The sequence below is a fragment of the Pristiophorus japonicus genome, chromosome 12 (genome assembly GCF_044704955.1).
Source record: "Pristiophorus japonicus isolate sPriJap1 chromosome 12, sPriJap1.hap1, whole genome shotgun sequence".
Taxonomy (NCBI): Eukaryota; Metazoa; Chordata; class Chondrichthyes; family Pristiophoridae; genus Pristiophorus; species Pristiophorus japonicus.
Window position 1 is genome coordinate 50,653,271 of NC_091988.1, and position 14,732 is coordinate 50,668,002.

Sequence of the window (14,732 nt, forward strand, 5' to 3'; positions counted from 1 at the left end):
TTTGTACCATCTGTAAACTTTTTAATCATGTCCCTACGTTGAAGTGTAAATCATATATACCACAAAAAGCAAGGGACCGAGTACTGAGCCCTGCGGAACAGTCTTCCAGTCACAAAAACACCCGTCGACCATTGCCCTTTGCTTCCTGCCACTGAGCCAATATTGAATCCAACTTGCCATTTTCTCCTGGATTCTGGGCTTTTACTTTTCTGACCAGCCCCTGCCATGTGGGACCTTGTCAAAATAGAATCATAGAATCATTACAGGACAGGAGGAGGCCATTCGGCCCGTTGAGCCCGTGGCAGCTTTCTGCAAGAGCACTTTAGCTAGTCACAATCCTCCGCCCTTTCTCTGTAACCCTGCAAATTCTTTTCCTTCAGGTACTTATCTAATTCCCTTTTGAAAGCCACGATTGAGTCTGCCTCCACCACCCTTTCAGGCAGTGCATTCCCGATCCTAACCACTTGCTGTGTAAAAAAAATATTTCCTCATGTCGCCCTTGGTCCTTCTGCCAAACACCTTAAATCTGTGTCCTCTGTTCTCAACTCTTCTGCCAATGGGAACAGTTTCTCTATATCTAGACCCTTCATGAGTTTGCACACCTCTATCAAATACCCTCTCTATTTTCTCTGCTCTAAGGAGAACAACCCCAGTTTTTCTAGTCTATCCACATAACTGAAGTTCCTCATCCCTGGAACCCTTCTTGTAAATCTTTTCTGCACCCTCTCTAAAGCCTTCATATCCTTCCTAAAGTACGGTGCTCAGAATTAGACCCAATACTCCAGTTGTAGCCGAACTAGTCTTTTATAAATGTTCATCATTAATTCCTTGCTTTTGTACTCTATGCCTCTATTTATGAAGCCCAGGATCCCATATGCTTTTTTAACTGCTTTCTCAACCTGTCCTGCCAACTTCAACGATTTATGCACCTAATCCTAACCCACAGGCCTCTGTGTTCTTGTACCCTCTTTAGAAATGTATCATTTAGTTTATATTGCCTCACCTCGTTCTCCCTATCAATATGTATCACTTTGCACTTTTCTGCATTCAACCTCATCTGCCACGTGTCCGTCCATTCCACCAACTATGTGCTCTTGAAGTCTATCCCTATCCTCCTCACTGTTCGCTACACTTCCACGTTTTATGACATCTGCAAATTTTGAAACAATGCCCTGTACACCGAAGTTCAAATCATTAATATACATCAAGAAAAGCACTGGTCCTAGTACCGATCCTTGGGGATCACCACTATATACATTCCTCCAGTCTGAAAAACAACCGTTCAGCATTACTCTCTGTTTCCTGTCACTTAGCCAATTTCATATCCATGCTGCCACTGTCCCTTTTATTCCATGGGTTTCAACTTTGCTGGCCAGCCTATTATGTGGCAATTTCTCAAATGCCTTTTGGAAATCCATGTACACAACATTAACCGCATTGCCTTGCTAGATTCAATGCAGACTACATCAATACCCTCATCGATCCTCCTTGGTACATCCTCAAAAAAAATCAATCAAGTTTGTCAGACACCTTAACAAATCCATGCTGACTGTCCTTGATTAATCCGTGCCTTTCTAACTGACATAGAAACAGAGAATAGGTGCAGGAGTAGGCCATCGGCCCTTCGAGCCTGCACCACCATTCAGTATGATCATGGCTGATCATGCAACTTCAGTACCCCATTCCTGCTTTCTCTCCATACCCCTTGATCCCTTTAGCCGTAAGGGCCACATCTAACTCCCTTTTGAATATATCTGATGCACTGGACTCAACAACTTTCTGTGGTAGAGAATTCCACAGGTTCACAATTCTCTGAGTGAAGAAGTTTCTTCTCATCTTGGTCCTAAATGGCTTACCCCTTATCCTTAGAATGTGACCCCTGGTTCTGGACTTCCCCAACATCGGGAACATTCTTCCTGCATCTAACCTGTCCAATCCCGTCAGAATTAATACTGTCCCTCAGAATTTTTTTCCAACAATTTGCCCACCATCGAGGTTAGGCTGACTGCCTGTCTATCCCTTTCTCCCCTTTTAAACAACGGTACAATGTTAGCAGTAATCCAGTCCTCTGGCATCACATATGTAGCCAGAGAGGATTGGAAAATGATGGTCAGAGCCTCTGCTATTTCCTCCCTTATTTTTTTTTAACTGCCTGGGATACATTTCACCCAGGCCTGGATTTATCTACTTTCAAGGATGCTAAACCCCTTAATATTTCCCCTCTCACTATGTTTATCTCATCTAATATTTCACATTCCTCCTCTTCCTTAACTATAATGTCTGTATCGTCCCTCTCTTTTGTGAAGACAGGTGCAAAATATTTATTAAGAACCATACCCACGTCTTCCGGCTCCACACACAGGTTACCTTTTTAGTCTCCAATAGGCGCTACTCTTTTTTTAATGATCCTCTTGCTCTTTATATATTTATAAAACATCTTTGGGTTTCCCTTGATTTTATTTACCAAGATTTTTTCATGCCTCCTCTTTGCTTTCCCAATTTCCTTTTTAATTTCACCCCTGCACTTTCTATACTCATCTAGGATTTCTGCCGTATTTAGCTCTCTGGATCTGACATAAGCTTCCCTTTTTCACCTTATCCTACCCTGAATGTATCTTGACATCCCGGGTGCTCTAGATTCAGGCATTCCACCCTTTTTCTTTGTGGGAACATATTTGCTCTGAACCCTCACTATCTCTACATTGAATGCCTCCCACTGCTCCGATACTGATTTACCTTAAAGTAGCGGTTTCCAGTACACTTTTGCTAAATCATATCTCAGCTCAGTAAAATTGGGCATTCCCAATCCATAATTATTTGAAAACATTTGCTGCTTTATCTGGGATTTTTAATCCTTATAATGAATAAACTTTGGTACATAATTGTAATAATAATAAAATGTATTAAGTTCAAGATACCACAATTTGTAGAAATGCAAGAATAATAACAGAATACTAAAAGTGTAGCTCTTGTTGATAAAATTGTACACACATGAACGCGCGCATGCAATTTCATCAATAAAGTAAACTGGTGAGCTTTCTGAAATGCAACTGCTTCCTACCTGCACTTCAGGTGACTGCACTTCCTTACAGATAGGCTGAAGCAGTTTAAGGGTGTCATCCTTTTCATCAGAGAGTTCAGTTAAGATCTGGTTATCAGAGTTTTCAGCTTTTCCTTGCAGCGTTACACCATTGTGTCGTCCAGTATTGTCAATCTGAGCACTGCTAGCAAGTATATTGGATTCTGCATTAAGACAGCCTTTTAAGTGCGGAGCAGGTTCATCCCACATCACACTGCCAGAATTAGAGTTCCTTCTTTCAGCTCCATGCATTATATCAATGTCCACCTTGCTTATTGTAGCTAGAGAACCTCCAGTGCTGTTCAAAGCTTGGTGGGAAACATTTGGAGAGTTTTCTTCTGGCTGATTACTACAGGCCACGTCATTTGGCGTGTTTTTCTGGGTTGCCTTTTCTTCCTTCTGGAACATGGAAGACAAATATATTGCTTCAAAATTACACAACCTCAAATTTTGTTTGCTGGATACTTTACAAAACTTATAAATAGATCCTTAATCTCAGATAAAGTTTACAAGTTAAACTTCTTTACTTCTATTTCTTTTACATTCTCGGGATGTGGGCATCGCTGGCAAGGCCAATTTTTATTCTTCATCCCTAGTTGCCCTTAAGAGGGGGTGGTAAGTCATCTTCTTGAACTGCTGCAGTCCATGTGGTGAAGGTACTCCCACAGTGCTGTTTGGTAGGTAGAGCCAGGAATTTGGCTCAGTGGCGATGATGGAAAGGAAATATATGCTGGTGTGTGACTTAGGAGGGGAATTTGGAGGTTATGATGTTCCCTTGCTTCTGGCTGCCCTTGTCCTTTTAGGTGGTGGAAGTAGCAGGATTGGGAGGTGCTTCTTTCATAGCACATGTGTCACATACTATAATAATGCAAACTCAGACACACATCAATATGGGATATCATGGATTGATGGGACATCATGGATTGATGGGACACAGACTCAACTCCCATTCTGTTCAGTTCTATTCGATCTCTGTCATCACCACCTTTGATGTCCTAGTCCTTAATAAAACAATTACTCTTGCTCACCCTGGCCGTTCCCCCAGTACAGCCCTCATCTTTGCTCCCTTAAGTCCAAGGGATGCAGACTTGAATGAATATGGCTGACAACTGCCAAATCTGGCTGGACCACATAAAGCATTATCGGGTCCTGCTCTCGTCTGCCAAAATATCTCACTATTGCAGAATCATTCTGGAATGCAAAGATAAAGCCCAGCTTCTATTCTCCACTGCTAACCGTCTTCTTAAACCCCATTCCCCTGTCTCCTCCGCCTTCCCCGAGCCCACCGGGTCAAACTTCCTCTAAGGCTCCCCCCTGCCCTAGCCCTGAACTCGCATCTTTCTCCAATCTCGCCTCAAGACCTCTTCGCGCTCATCTTGTCCATGAGACCCACTTCCTGCTCCCTCGACCCTATTCCCACCAAACTGCTGACCACCTAACTTCCTTTTCTGGCTCCCAGGTTAGCTGACATTGTTAACGGTGCTCTCTCCTCAGGTACTGTCCCCTTCTCCCTCAAATCTGCCGTCATCACCCCTCACCTCAAAAGAAAATCCTCGCCCCTCCGTCCATGCAAACTAACGCCCCATCTCCAACTTCCCTTTTCTCTCCAAAGTCCTTGAACGTGTTGTCGCCTACCAAATCCGTGCCCATCTTTCCGGCAATTCCACGTGTGAATCCCTCCAATCAGGTTTCCGCCCACCACAGTACTGAAATGGCTTTCATCAAAGTCACAAATGACATCCTTCATGACCGTGATAAAGATAAGTTATCCCTCCTCATCCTTCTTGGCTTGACTGCAGCCTTTGACACGGTTGACCATTCTATCCTTCTCCAATGCTTCTCCATTGTCGTCAAGCTGGGTGGGACTGCACTCGCCCGGTTCCATTCTTATCTATCTAATTGCAGCCAGAGAATCACCTGCAACGGCTTCTCTTCCCGCTCCCGCATCGTTACCTCTGGTGTCCCCCAAGGATCTATCCTTGACCCCCTCCTATTTCTCATCTACAGGTTGCCCCTTGGCGACATCATCCGAAAACACAGCGCCAGTTTCCACATGTACGCTTATGACACCCAACTCTACCTCACCACCACGTCTCTCGACATCTCCACGGTCTTTAAATTGTCAGACTGCTTGTCCGAAATCCAGTTCTGGATGAGCAGAAATTTTCTCCAATTAAACATTGGGAAGACCGAAGCCATTGTTTTCGGTCCCCGCCACAAACTCCGTTCCCTAGCCACCGACTCCATCCCCTCTCTAACATCTGTCTGAGGCTGAACCACATTGTTCACAACCTTGGTGTCATATTTGACCCTGGAATCAGCTTCCGACTACATATCCACGGCATAACTAAGACCATCTATTTCCATCTCCATAACATCGCCCATCTCCACCCTTGCTTCAGCTCATCTGTTGCTGAAGCCCTCATCCATGCCTTTATTACCTCTAGACTTGATTATTCCAACGCACTCCTGGCTGGCCTCCCACATTCCACCCTACGTAAACTTGATGTCATCCAAAGCTTGGCTGCCTGTGTCCTAACTTGCACCAAGTCCCGTTCACCTATCACCCCTGTGCTTGTTGACTTACATTGACAGCAGGTTAAGTAATGCCTCAAAATTCTAATCCTTGTTTTCAAATCCCTCCATGGCCTCGCCCCTCCCTATCTCTGTAATCTCCTCCAGTCCCACAACACCCCCCCCCACCCCCCACCCCACCCTGAGATATGTGTGCTCCTCTAATTCTGCCCTCTTGAGCATTTCTGATTATAATCGTTCAACCATTGGTGGCCGTGTCTTCTGTTGCCTAGGCCCTAAGCTCTGGAATTCCCTGCCTAAGCCTCTCCGCCTCTCTTTTCCTCTTTAATACGCTCCTTAATACCTACCTTTATTATCAAGCTTTTGGTCATCTGCCCTAATTTCTCCTTGTATGGCTCGTTGTCAAATTTTGTGTCTTATAATACTCCTGTGAAGTGCCTTGGGATGTTTTATTACGTTAAAGGTGCTCTATTAATACAAGTTGTTGTTGTTGGGGAGCCACCAAGCTCTCGGCAGGTGCCTGGTTTGGAGGTGGGGTTAAAGGAGTTCAAACGAGGTTTGTCCATTGGGTTGTTCTTCCTTTCCCCCTGCTGGCTGGCCCCAGAGCAGCATTGACAATGGCCAGGGAAGTGGCTGTCAGCACTGCTCTTGTGCTCCAGCGGGTGTATGACGTTGGAGGAGCCAATAACCAGAGAGAAATTAAGACATTGCAACATGCTTTCAAAAAAGAAATAAACAATGAATAAAGAAAGGAAAGTAATGGCAAATGTAGAAAAGACAGGTATATCATCTGATGAATGAAAAATATCAGAAGTTTCTGCAGGCAACATATTGGTGCACAGAATAATTAGACTGATGATTAAAATATTAAACTGAAAAAATACCATAAATCTTCACCAGGGCAGTACTAATTACTTGCTTCTAACCTTTATATATTTCCTGGTGGGATCCAAGTCCTGCAAAGGGATCCCAGATTCATGCTCTGATTCATGCTTTAATGTCACAGTGGAAGCAATAATGTGTTTAGATTCTAAAGAGGTTTTCTTACGTGTCTTTATAGCTTTCCTATAATATATAAAAAATAGCATTTCAAATAATGTCAACAACTATGCACCAGAAACAATCACAGCATCACAAGATAGTTATGGATGAGAATGGCCATTCATCCTGTATAAATTCATCCACGCACAAAGAACCTAAAATTGTCCCATTTCAGTATCCAATTGTTTCTTAAATGCTTCCAGGGTTTTCACCTCCACTACTCTATCTGAAAGTTTATTGTTGATCACGAGACTATATATATATTGATCACTCTGTGTCAAGAAGAGTTTCCTGACATCTGTCTCAAATTTACCTTTTACCAGTTTGAACCTTCTCATACTCTTGTAATTTTTCCCATCCCTCAGCTATCTTATATATCTCTGAGATCACCTCGCACACAACTCCTTTACAGACTGAATAGCTCAGGTTTCTCTAGTCTTTCCTCATAACTCAGACCGTTGACACCAGGGATCAGTCTCATAGACTGCCTCCAGTACTTGAATGCTCCCCTTGTGTTTCAGCAACTAGAACTTGACGCAGTATTCAAGGTGCGGTCTAAACACAGCATTGTACAGTTTGATCCTGACTTCTTCTGAATGATATGCTACTGTTTTGGCTATGTAATTCAACATTCCATCGGCTTTGTTCACTGTTTATCTGCATTGGTTGAACATGTTTCGCATCGAGCCTTCTAAAGCTCGTCGGCAGTTTGCTTCTGGTCGACAATAAAGATTGCAATGGTTAGCTTCGCTCCCAAATACGTTACTTCAAATGTAGAGAAAAAGTAAATGTGTGATTAATTTGATCAAAGTTTTAAAATAACAATTTTTATTTTTACATTAAGTTATAAAATATACATACGCTTTTGTCGCTTCCAAAAACAAGGCAATGTGACTCTTGATGTACGACTTCCTGAGAACGGCTTTCACATCTGGTCGCTCCTCGGGCCTTCTGCTCAACATGCTACTTATTAGCACTCCCAGCTGTTCACTGTATTCCTTTGGTATAGGCGGCAGCTACATAACGCATATGGATATTGTTCAAGAAAACAAGATTGTGCAGAAGTCTCCACATCACTTTTATTCTAAATATATCATGTATGTTCCAAATTCTATTGCTCATTTTGAAGCGAGTATTCTCCCTTTTATCATACACTCATTTTCTTCAGAGATCACTTTTTCATGCATCAATGTAAACCAAACATTTGAAAATAAAATATTGATAAGATGGACTCATGATACACCAATATACTATTATACCTAGTGCAAGGACCCAAATTTACTTCTTTTTTCTGATTTTCCCCAATGTCAATGCCAAAGTTCCTGCCCAGGCCAGCATTGGAGGTCAGGTGCATCCACAAGGAAGTACACCTAGATAGGTGCCTCTACATGCCTCCATGCAGCTCAATTAACAGTAAAAGAATGCATGAGGACCTAAAAGATTTTAAAAGAGAGATGCCAAGGCCTTAATTTTGTCCCCGAAAAGGGTTCTGACTGCGGTACAGAGGCATGGCCGGAGTATGGCTATTTACACTTGTCCCTTTTAGTACTTACTTTTTCCCTGTTAGTATCACAAAAAGCATGTCACAATGTATAGATTCTGCTTTGGTACAATGTTTTGTTTGACAGACTGTGTGCAATTCTTTGCTTTACCATACTGCTTGTAATATTTTAAGCTAGAAAGCTCTCTGTAAAATTTAAAGAAAAACATTAATTTTCTTTACAGTAACACTCATCATTATTTCTCACCAACATACTTCAAAGTACAATACTTTTTAAAACAATCTGCCGCTCCATACTCTTTCATCTCTAACCTCAATCCTGTGCCTCTCAAAGCAGAAACATAAATCTATACATGAATCACAAGCATTATTTTCTTGTATATTCTATCTACAGCTAACTAGACTGAAACTATTGGAATATAAATCACTCATGAACATGAACTGCAGATAATCTATTAGACAAAGATATGAAATATAAATAACTTTATTCTAATCTTGCATTGCCTAAATAAGTTATAAATTCATGACTTTTCATTTGTTTCTCAAGGCTTATCCACATTTGTGACTTTTATTGGTGGCCAACCTATGGGCAAGTTCTTTCTTTAATATTCTTTTTATTCATTCTCAGAATGTGGGAGCTGCTGGCAAGGCCGGCATTTATTGCCCATCCCTAGCTGCCCTTGAGAAGGTGGTGGTGAGCCACCTTCTTGAACTGCTGAATACTGGTAAACCGAGTAAAGGTTAATAGAAAACACGAAAAACGTCATGGAATGTACATTACCTTTCCTTCAATAATCTTGAAAACCAAGGAATTCATATCCTTGCCGTTAAAGGCATGTTTCAACGTTGCCATTTCAAATGCACAACAACCGAGGGCCCAAACGTCAGACTATACAGAAAAGCAAAGAAAGGCTTATAAGACAGTCAATTTTTATTCTTTCCAGTTTCACTGTAAAGATCTGTTCTAACGTTATCCATAATTCTGTAAAGTTTCACTTTATGGCACAATGTCCTGAGTGGAGCCAGCAAAATCAACCTAATACGTAGTAAGATCACTTAACAGCAAGATTGAACTTGGAATTTTCCTGCTTAGACCAAGGGCCTGAACTTGGTGGCCTCACCGCCCACTGCTGCCGAGTTTCTTGGGTGGTCTCCCCTCGGTGCCATTTTCATGGAGGCCTCCTGCCGGCGGGAGGGGAGGACCGCTGGGAACCGCCTGTTGATGGCCGCTGGCGTGCACGGCACGCAAGTGTTCTCCCGCCTGCCGAGCTGCCAGTTTGGTGTGGTCGGGAGTCGGCGGCAACAGGGGGAAGGACCGCTGCGTGAAGGCAGGTCTAACCCCAACGGTAAGTAAGAAGACCTGTGAAAAAGGGTTAGTGAACTTCTTTTATTACATTTTTGTTCAGTGATTTATGTGTATGGGGTCCCCTGAAGGTCTTCCAGTGTCTTTTTTGGGGGTGAAAATTTTTATTACTATAGCCTACCTCCCTAGGCCAGACTCAATCCTTGGCGGCACTTTGGCGAGGATCACATTTGCCCCCCCGCGAGATTGGGAGCTCCCACCCGCTGCCGCCCAGTCGTAAGTCGTTATTTTGCCACCGGGTGGTACTGGCATATCTTTTAGAGGAATCTTCCTGGCAAAGTACCACCAGGTCTCTTGCTGGTCCTTTGGGCAGCACTTGGATGGGCCTTGGCTTTGACCAAGTTCGGGCCCCATAATTGCGGATCTCTATCCAACAAATTCAACTGGAAGGATGCCAGGAAAGGATAGCGTTGGTGTCGCTGTGAGTTGGAGTCGGGTAGCCTCCTGATATTGTTCAGGTTCACACATGTAAATGGCTGCATTGACGAGGTATTACAGAACAGCTTCTGCCCCAGACAAAGGGAATATTAAAGGAGATAAAATAACACACACACCGTGTGTAGTAAAGTCTGTAGAAACAGGAAAAATGTATACTTAACCTATAATGTAAAGCTGATCTAACCAAAAGCACAATAAAGTTATAGCACTCTACCTTATGGTTGTAAGGTTTATTACAGAAGAGTTCAGGACTCATGTAATATGGGGTTCCAATCAGTGTACTGGCCATATCATGCTGGTTCTCCAACACTCTGGCTATGCCCAGATCTCCAACTTTAATGATGTTTGTTTTTGTTAGAAAGATGTTTTGAGTCTTAAGATCTCTGTGCAGGATGCGTTTTTCATGTAAATACTGCAACAAAACATATACAGACCTCATTAAACATGCATCATCTCACAATAAAATTGTTTCCATTCCAACTGTGATACTCAAGCATCATATACCATTTGTAACATTCAAGCCACAAACATCTGTATGATCTTTATGATTTACCCAAGTGCAATGTGCTGTACAAAATCCCAGTCGTGCATTAATTAAAAATTCGAGTCAGACAGACAATTTACAGATATAAAAATTGTAATGCCCCATATGTAAAAACATGCCGAACAATCCTAAACTAGTGGACGAACACTCGTATCTAACTTAACGCTCTGATAAATTGGGAGTTTGCATTTTTATGATTATAAGAAATTATTTGAATGGTGAATTAGCTCATCTATAGACGTACTTTTTGACAAACCCAATAAAATGTTGCCTTAAAGAAGTTACATAGCCTTCTAATGTAAACTTAGTGTGAAATACCAGCGGGAAAGAAATTCCAAGGTAAGGTTACTGAATGTTTATTTCATCATTACGATTTTTACATAGGATGCCTTGGCCAACACTGACATATTAAACTAGAAAACTCATACTGAAGTAACGCTGAACATAATACAGGTTGAGCGGCTGAAATTCGGAATGTTCCGGAATCCGGGCCGATCCGTGGCGGGGTTGTCCGGAATCCAGAAAATGTTTGTCCGGAATCCAGAAAATGTTCTGAAATCCGGACTTTTTTAAAACCGATTCCCGCTGCGAGTTGGGCCTAGGCAGGGGAAACCACCCTCCCCAAAAAAATTCAAAAAAACAAAAATTCACAAAACCCTTACCCACTAAATCGCTGAAAAAGATTAAAAAATAAAAACTTTAACTTACCTTTTATGCAGGTCTCCAACGCAGGTTTTTCCTGGCCACCAACGCTGCCGAACCTGGAACCGCCCCCCACCATGCTTCGCCGACCCACTCTGCCACCCCCTGCCCCCCCACCCCCCTGCCCAACCCCGCTCTGCCGCCGACCCCACCCTACCTCAGCCCACGCATTTCCAGATTTGGGACGTCGGAAAGATGTTCCGAAATCCAGAACAGCCTAGGTCCCGAGGTTTCCGGATTTCAGACGCTCTACCTGTAACTGTGCGCAGTGTTACATTTTGCTCCTTTTAACTTGTCTTATTTCTTTGTTCATCCACAGAATTGTACCTGTAAAGCCATGGCAATCTGGACAAACCACTCCACGACTTGACTTTCTGGAAGCAATTTGCCCTTCTGTTCCTTCAGCTTGTGATACAAATCCCCACCTTCACAGTAACCCATCACAATGTATAAAAGTCCATCATTCCCTTCCCATGACTCTCTGTAGGTAACAATGTTGGGATGTCGAAGTTGGGATAGAAGCTGGGCTTCTTGTTCTGCGGACTTGCGCTCACGGCTGGAAGCACTTCTTAGATTCAGCTTCTTTACAACATACTGAAAATTTAAAAAAAGTCAACCATAAACAGAGGCATTAATTAGAAATACTGTACTTTACTAGGTTCTTAGAATCATTACAAATTTATCTGCAACATTTTTTATATTTGAGGAACCTAAGTGAAGAGCAAAGGTCTATAAAGAGTACTGACAAAAATATGAAAAGGGTAGGAGAGACTACTGACCATCATATCTACATCTACTGTGGATCTCATGCAGTGTTGATGGCAGGTCTCAGGCTCACTCTGGTCTTGGGCCCACACAGTCCCAAGGACCCAAGAGTTGGACCTGTCTGGGCTGGAACCAGAACTGGTGCACCAGAGGTGGCCTTCATTGATGGGAAGAGTGGAGTTTGTTCTTGATTTGTTCGGGGAAAGAGGGATTGAACAGGCGGCCAGGAACAGAATAGAAAGCAAAAGCAAGTCGCTTTCCCGCCCTCTTTGCTGGAGCTTAGTGGCTCTCAAAGGGGATATGTGTGGCCAAAGGTCAATGAAGTTGAGGCAGGAGCAGGGCAGGAAGTAGCAAGACATGAGCAATTGCTACTACTGGAAGGACAGAAATCCAGCAAGTCCCCACCCCTAAGAGCCACAGTAACGACAGAGTATGGATCTCGATTCCCACAGACCAATCAGATCGCTAAAAGGGGTCTCCAACTGAATTGTTCCAAGATAGATAGATCGATAGATGTATGAGTGAGTGGGGTTATCAAGTTAAATCCTAAAACAATTTTTTAAAACTTTCTGGATATACACCATTAGATGCTTTACTAATGCTCAAATTAAGCTATGTGTTGGTTCTTCATAATGCAAAGAGTTTTAAAGCAAATCGGTCTGGGAGCTGTGATAGCTGCAAGTTCCAAAACAAGTGGATTTTAAAAAAATTGAGTTTTCAATTTTTAATTTAAGTTCTTTAAGCAAGAATTCGAAGAAATCAGAATATTGTAAATAACACAGAGATTCACTTAGGGCTAAAACAAAATGACAGCCCTTCTAAGACACACTGCAAGAGGGTAATTAGACCAAACCCTTTCTTAGGGCTCAATTTTGGCCAGGAGTTGCTCAGTTTTTCTGGCGTAACTTAAAAATCCCCATTTACCCCAATCAATTTGCACCAGTGTAAAGGAGTTAGTTACAATTTTTATTAAGTTTAGTTTGTGCAGACGTCCCGGCACAGTACACTGGCTCCATCCCCGACTCGACTAGCCACGCTGCGCAACTACAGGGAAGAGGCCGGACAGCGGCCAAAGTGGGAAGGAAATTTTTCGGTACACTTCGGAACGGAGAAAAGCGGTGCAACTCTGGTAAGTGTGCTGAAAAACGGGCTGGGCCAAAACTGAGGCCTTAATCACTGGCAGTTTCAATCCTCTGAAGACTGTAAGTACTTTGTAGCCTTTAAAATACCCATGCACAGAAACAACTTTCTTTACACTTCGGTCAAAAGTACAATTATAGGAATGTAATTAATCGTTAGAAATCGACTCTTAATTTGTTTTATACTATGAAAAAAACAACAAATTGCTGAAGAGTTATACAAGAAAAACACTCTATGCCCAAACTGCAACCTGTGAGCCTAGCCAGTTCTTGAAGACCATAGTCTTACTTGCAATTATTTTATAGTCGCTGGATTGTCCTGTTTGAATTTTGTGGGCCCAGAGGTTTGGAAAGGGCTGTTCTTGGCACCTATTGCCCCATTGGTGGATATATCCTAAATTTAATCCAATCCAAGTGCCTCTGATTCAGAAGGTTGTGGGTTCAAGTCCCACTCCAGAGACTCGAATACAAAAACTTACGCTGACACTCCAGGGCAGAACTGAAGGAGTGCTGCACTGTCGGAGTTGCTGTCTTTTGGATGAGACATTAAACTGAGACCCCGTGTGATCTATCGAGTGAATATAAAGGATCACATGGCACTATTTCGAAGAAGGGCAGGGAAGTTTTCCCCCGGTGTCCTGGCCAATATTTATCCGTCAATCAACATCACTGAAACAGATAATCACATTGCTCTTTGTGGGAGCTTGCTGCGTGCAAATTGGCTACTTCGTTTCCTACATTACACCAGTGACTATAGTTCAAAAGTACTTCATTAGCTGTAAAGCACTTTGGGATGTCCAGTGGTTGTGAAAGGTGCTATATAAATGCAAGTTTTTAAAATCTAAACACCAAGATCAGTTTGTATCAACAACTTGAGATATATGCAAATTAATGTAATTTTAATTTATATTTTATACACAGTCCCTGAGAATCCATGATATGGACCTATGCAATCTATAAAGACAAAAGACTTGCACACCCCTCCTTTATGCTATGTTGGTTCTCTCTGAATTTCTGTAAAATGAACCACATTTTATATAGGACATTATGTCAATGCAATACAAGATCTGCAACGTTAGAATAACCAGCAGCACAATTCTTTGCCTTCTAACCATATGGAGTCACCGAAGGGGTTTGAACAGACTTCCTCCAGCAGGGCTGACAAACATCCTCCCAGAAAATACATGCACACTGGCGACAACTATTAGGTTTTTGCTTGCTTTAGTCTCCATGGTGTAAATGAGACGATGAAACAAAAAGAGGCTAAACTGGTTTAAAATGCCACCCTCAATGTTACTGATATTATCAAATAATTCAAGCACTATTCATAGCAGCCGAGTAATTAGAGTTGGCTTTCTATGCAATTGGCATTGGGGGTGTACAGGAAGCGCTGCATCAGCTCCAGCTAGGCTATAAAGTGGAATGCCTTCAGATAGAAATACTGGAGAGTCCCACCTTGGAGAGAGCCTTGGTCTGCCTCCCCCTTTCTGTTGCGTAATCACTAACAGCGGTAGAAAATTATAGAGGAACCCACATAAATTTGTCTCTCCCTCTTTTGAAGTGGGTAAAAAACAAAATGATTTGTGTTGGACCGTGTTCAACACACAGACTACAGACCAAATCCA

At 42.5% G+C, this 14,732-nt stretch overlaps 1 protein-coding gene across 1 annotated transcript in view; it reads right to left on the reverse strand.

The window, feature by feature from the left end:
* The window catches only part of nek4 (NIMA-related kinase 4), a 56,859-nt gene that overhangs the window by 28,304 nt on the left and 13,823 nt on the right, over nucleotides 1-14,732 (reverse strand). Inside the window, exons 2-7 of the mRNA XM_070895445.1 lie at nucleotides 11,531-11,797; nucleotides 10,172-10,369; nucleotides 8,938-9,045; nucleotides 7,517-7,671; nucleotides 6,541-6,679; nucleotides 3,062-3,478 (exon numbers count right to left, since the gene is read on the reverse strand). Of these exons, the coding sequence (XP_070751546.1) occupies nucleotides 3,062-3,478; nucleotides 6,541-6,679; nucleotides 7,517-7,671; nucleotides 8,938-9,045; nucleotides 10,172-10,369; nucleotides 11,531-11,797 (1,284 nt within the window). The remainder of the gene's footprint in view (nucleotides 1-3,061; nucleotides 3,479-6,540; nucleotides 6,680-7,516; nucleotides 7,672-8,937; nucleotides 9,046-10,171; nucleotides 10,370-11,530; nucleotides 11,798-14,732) is intronic.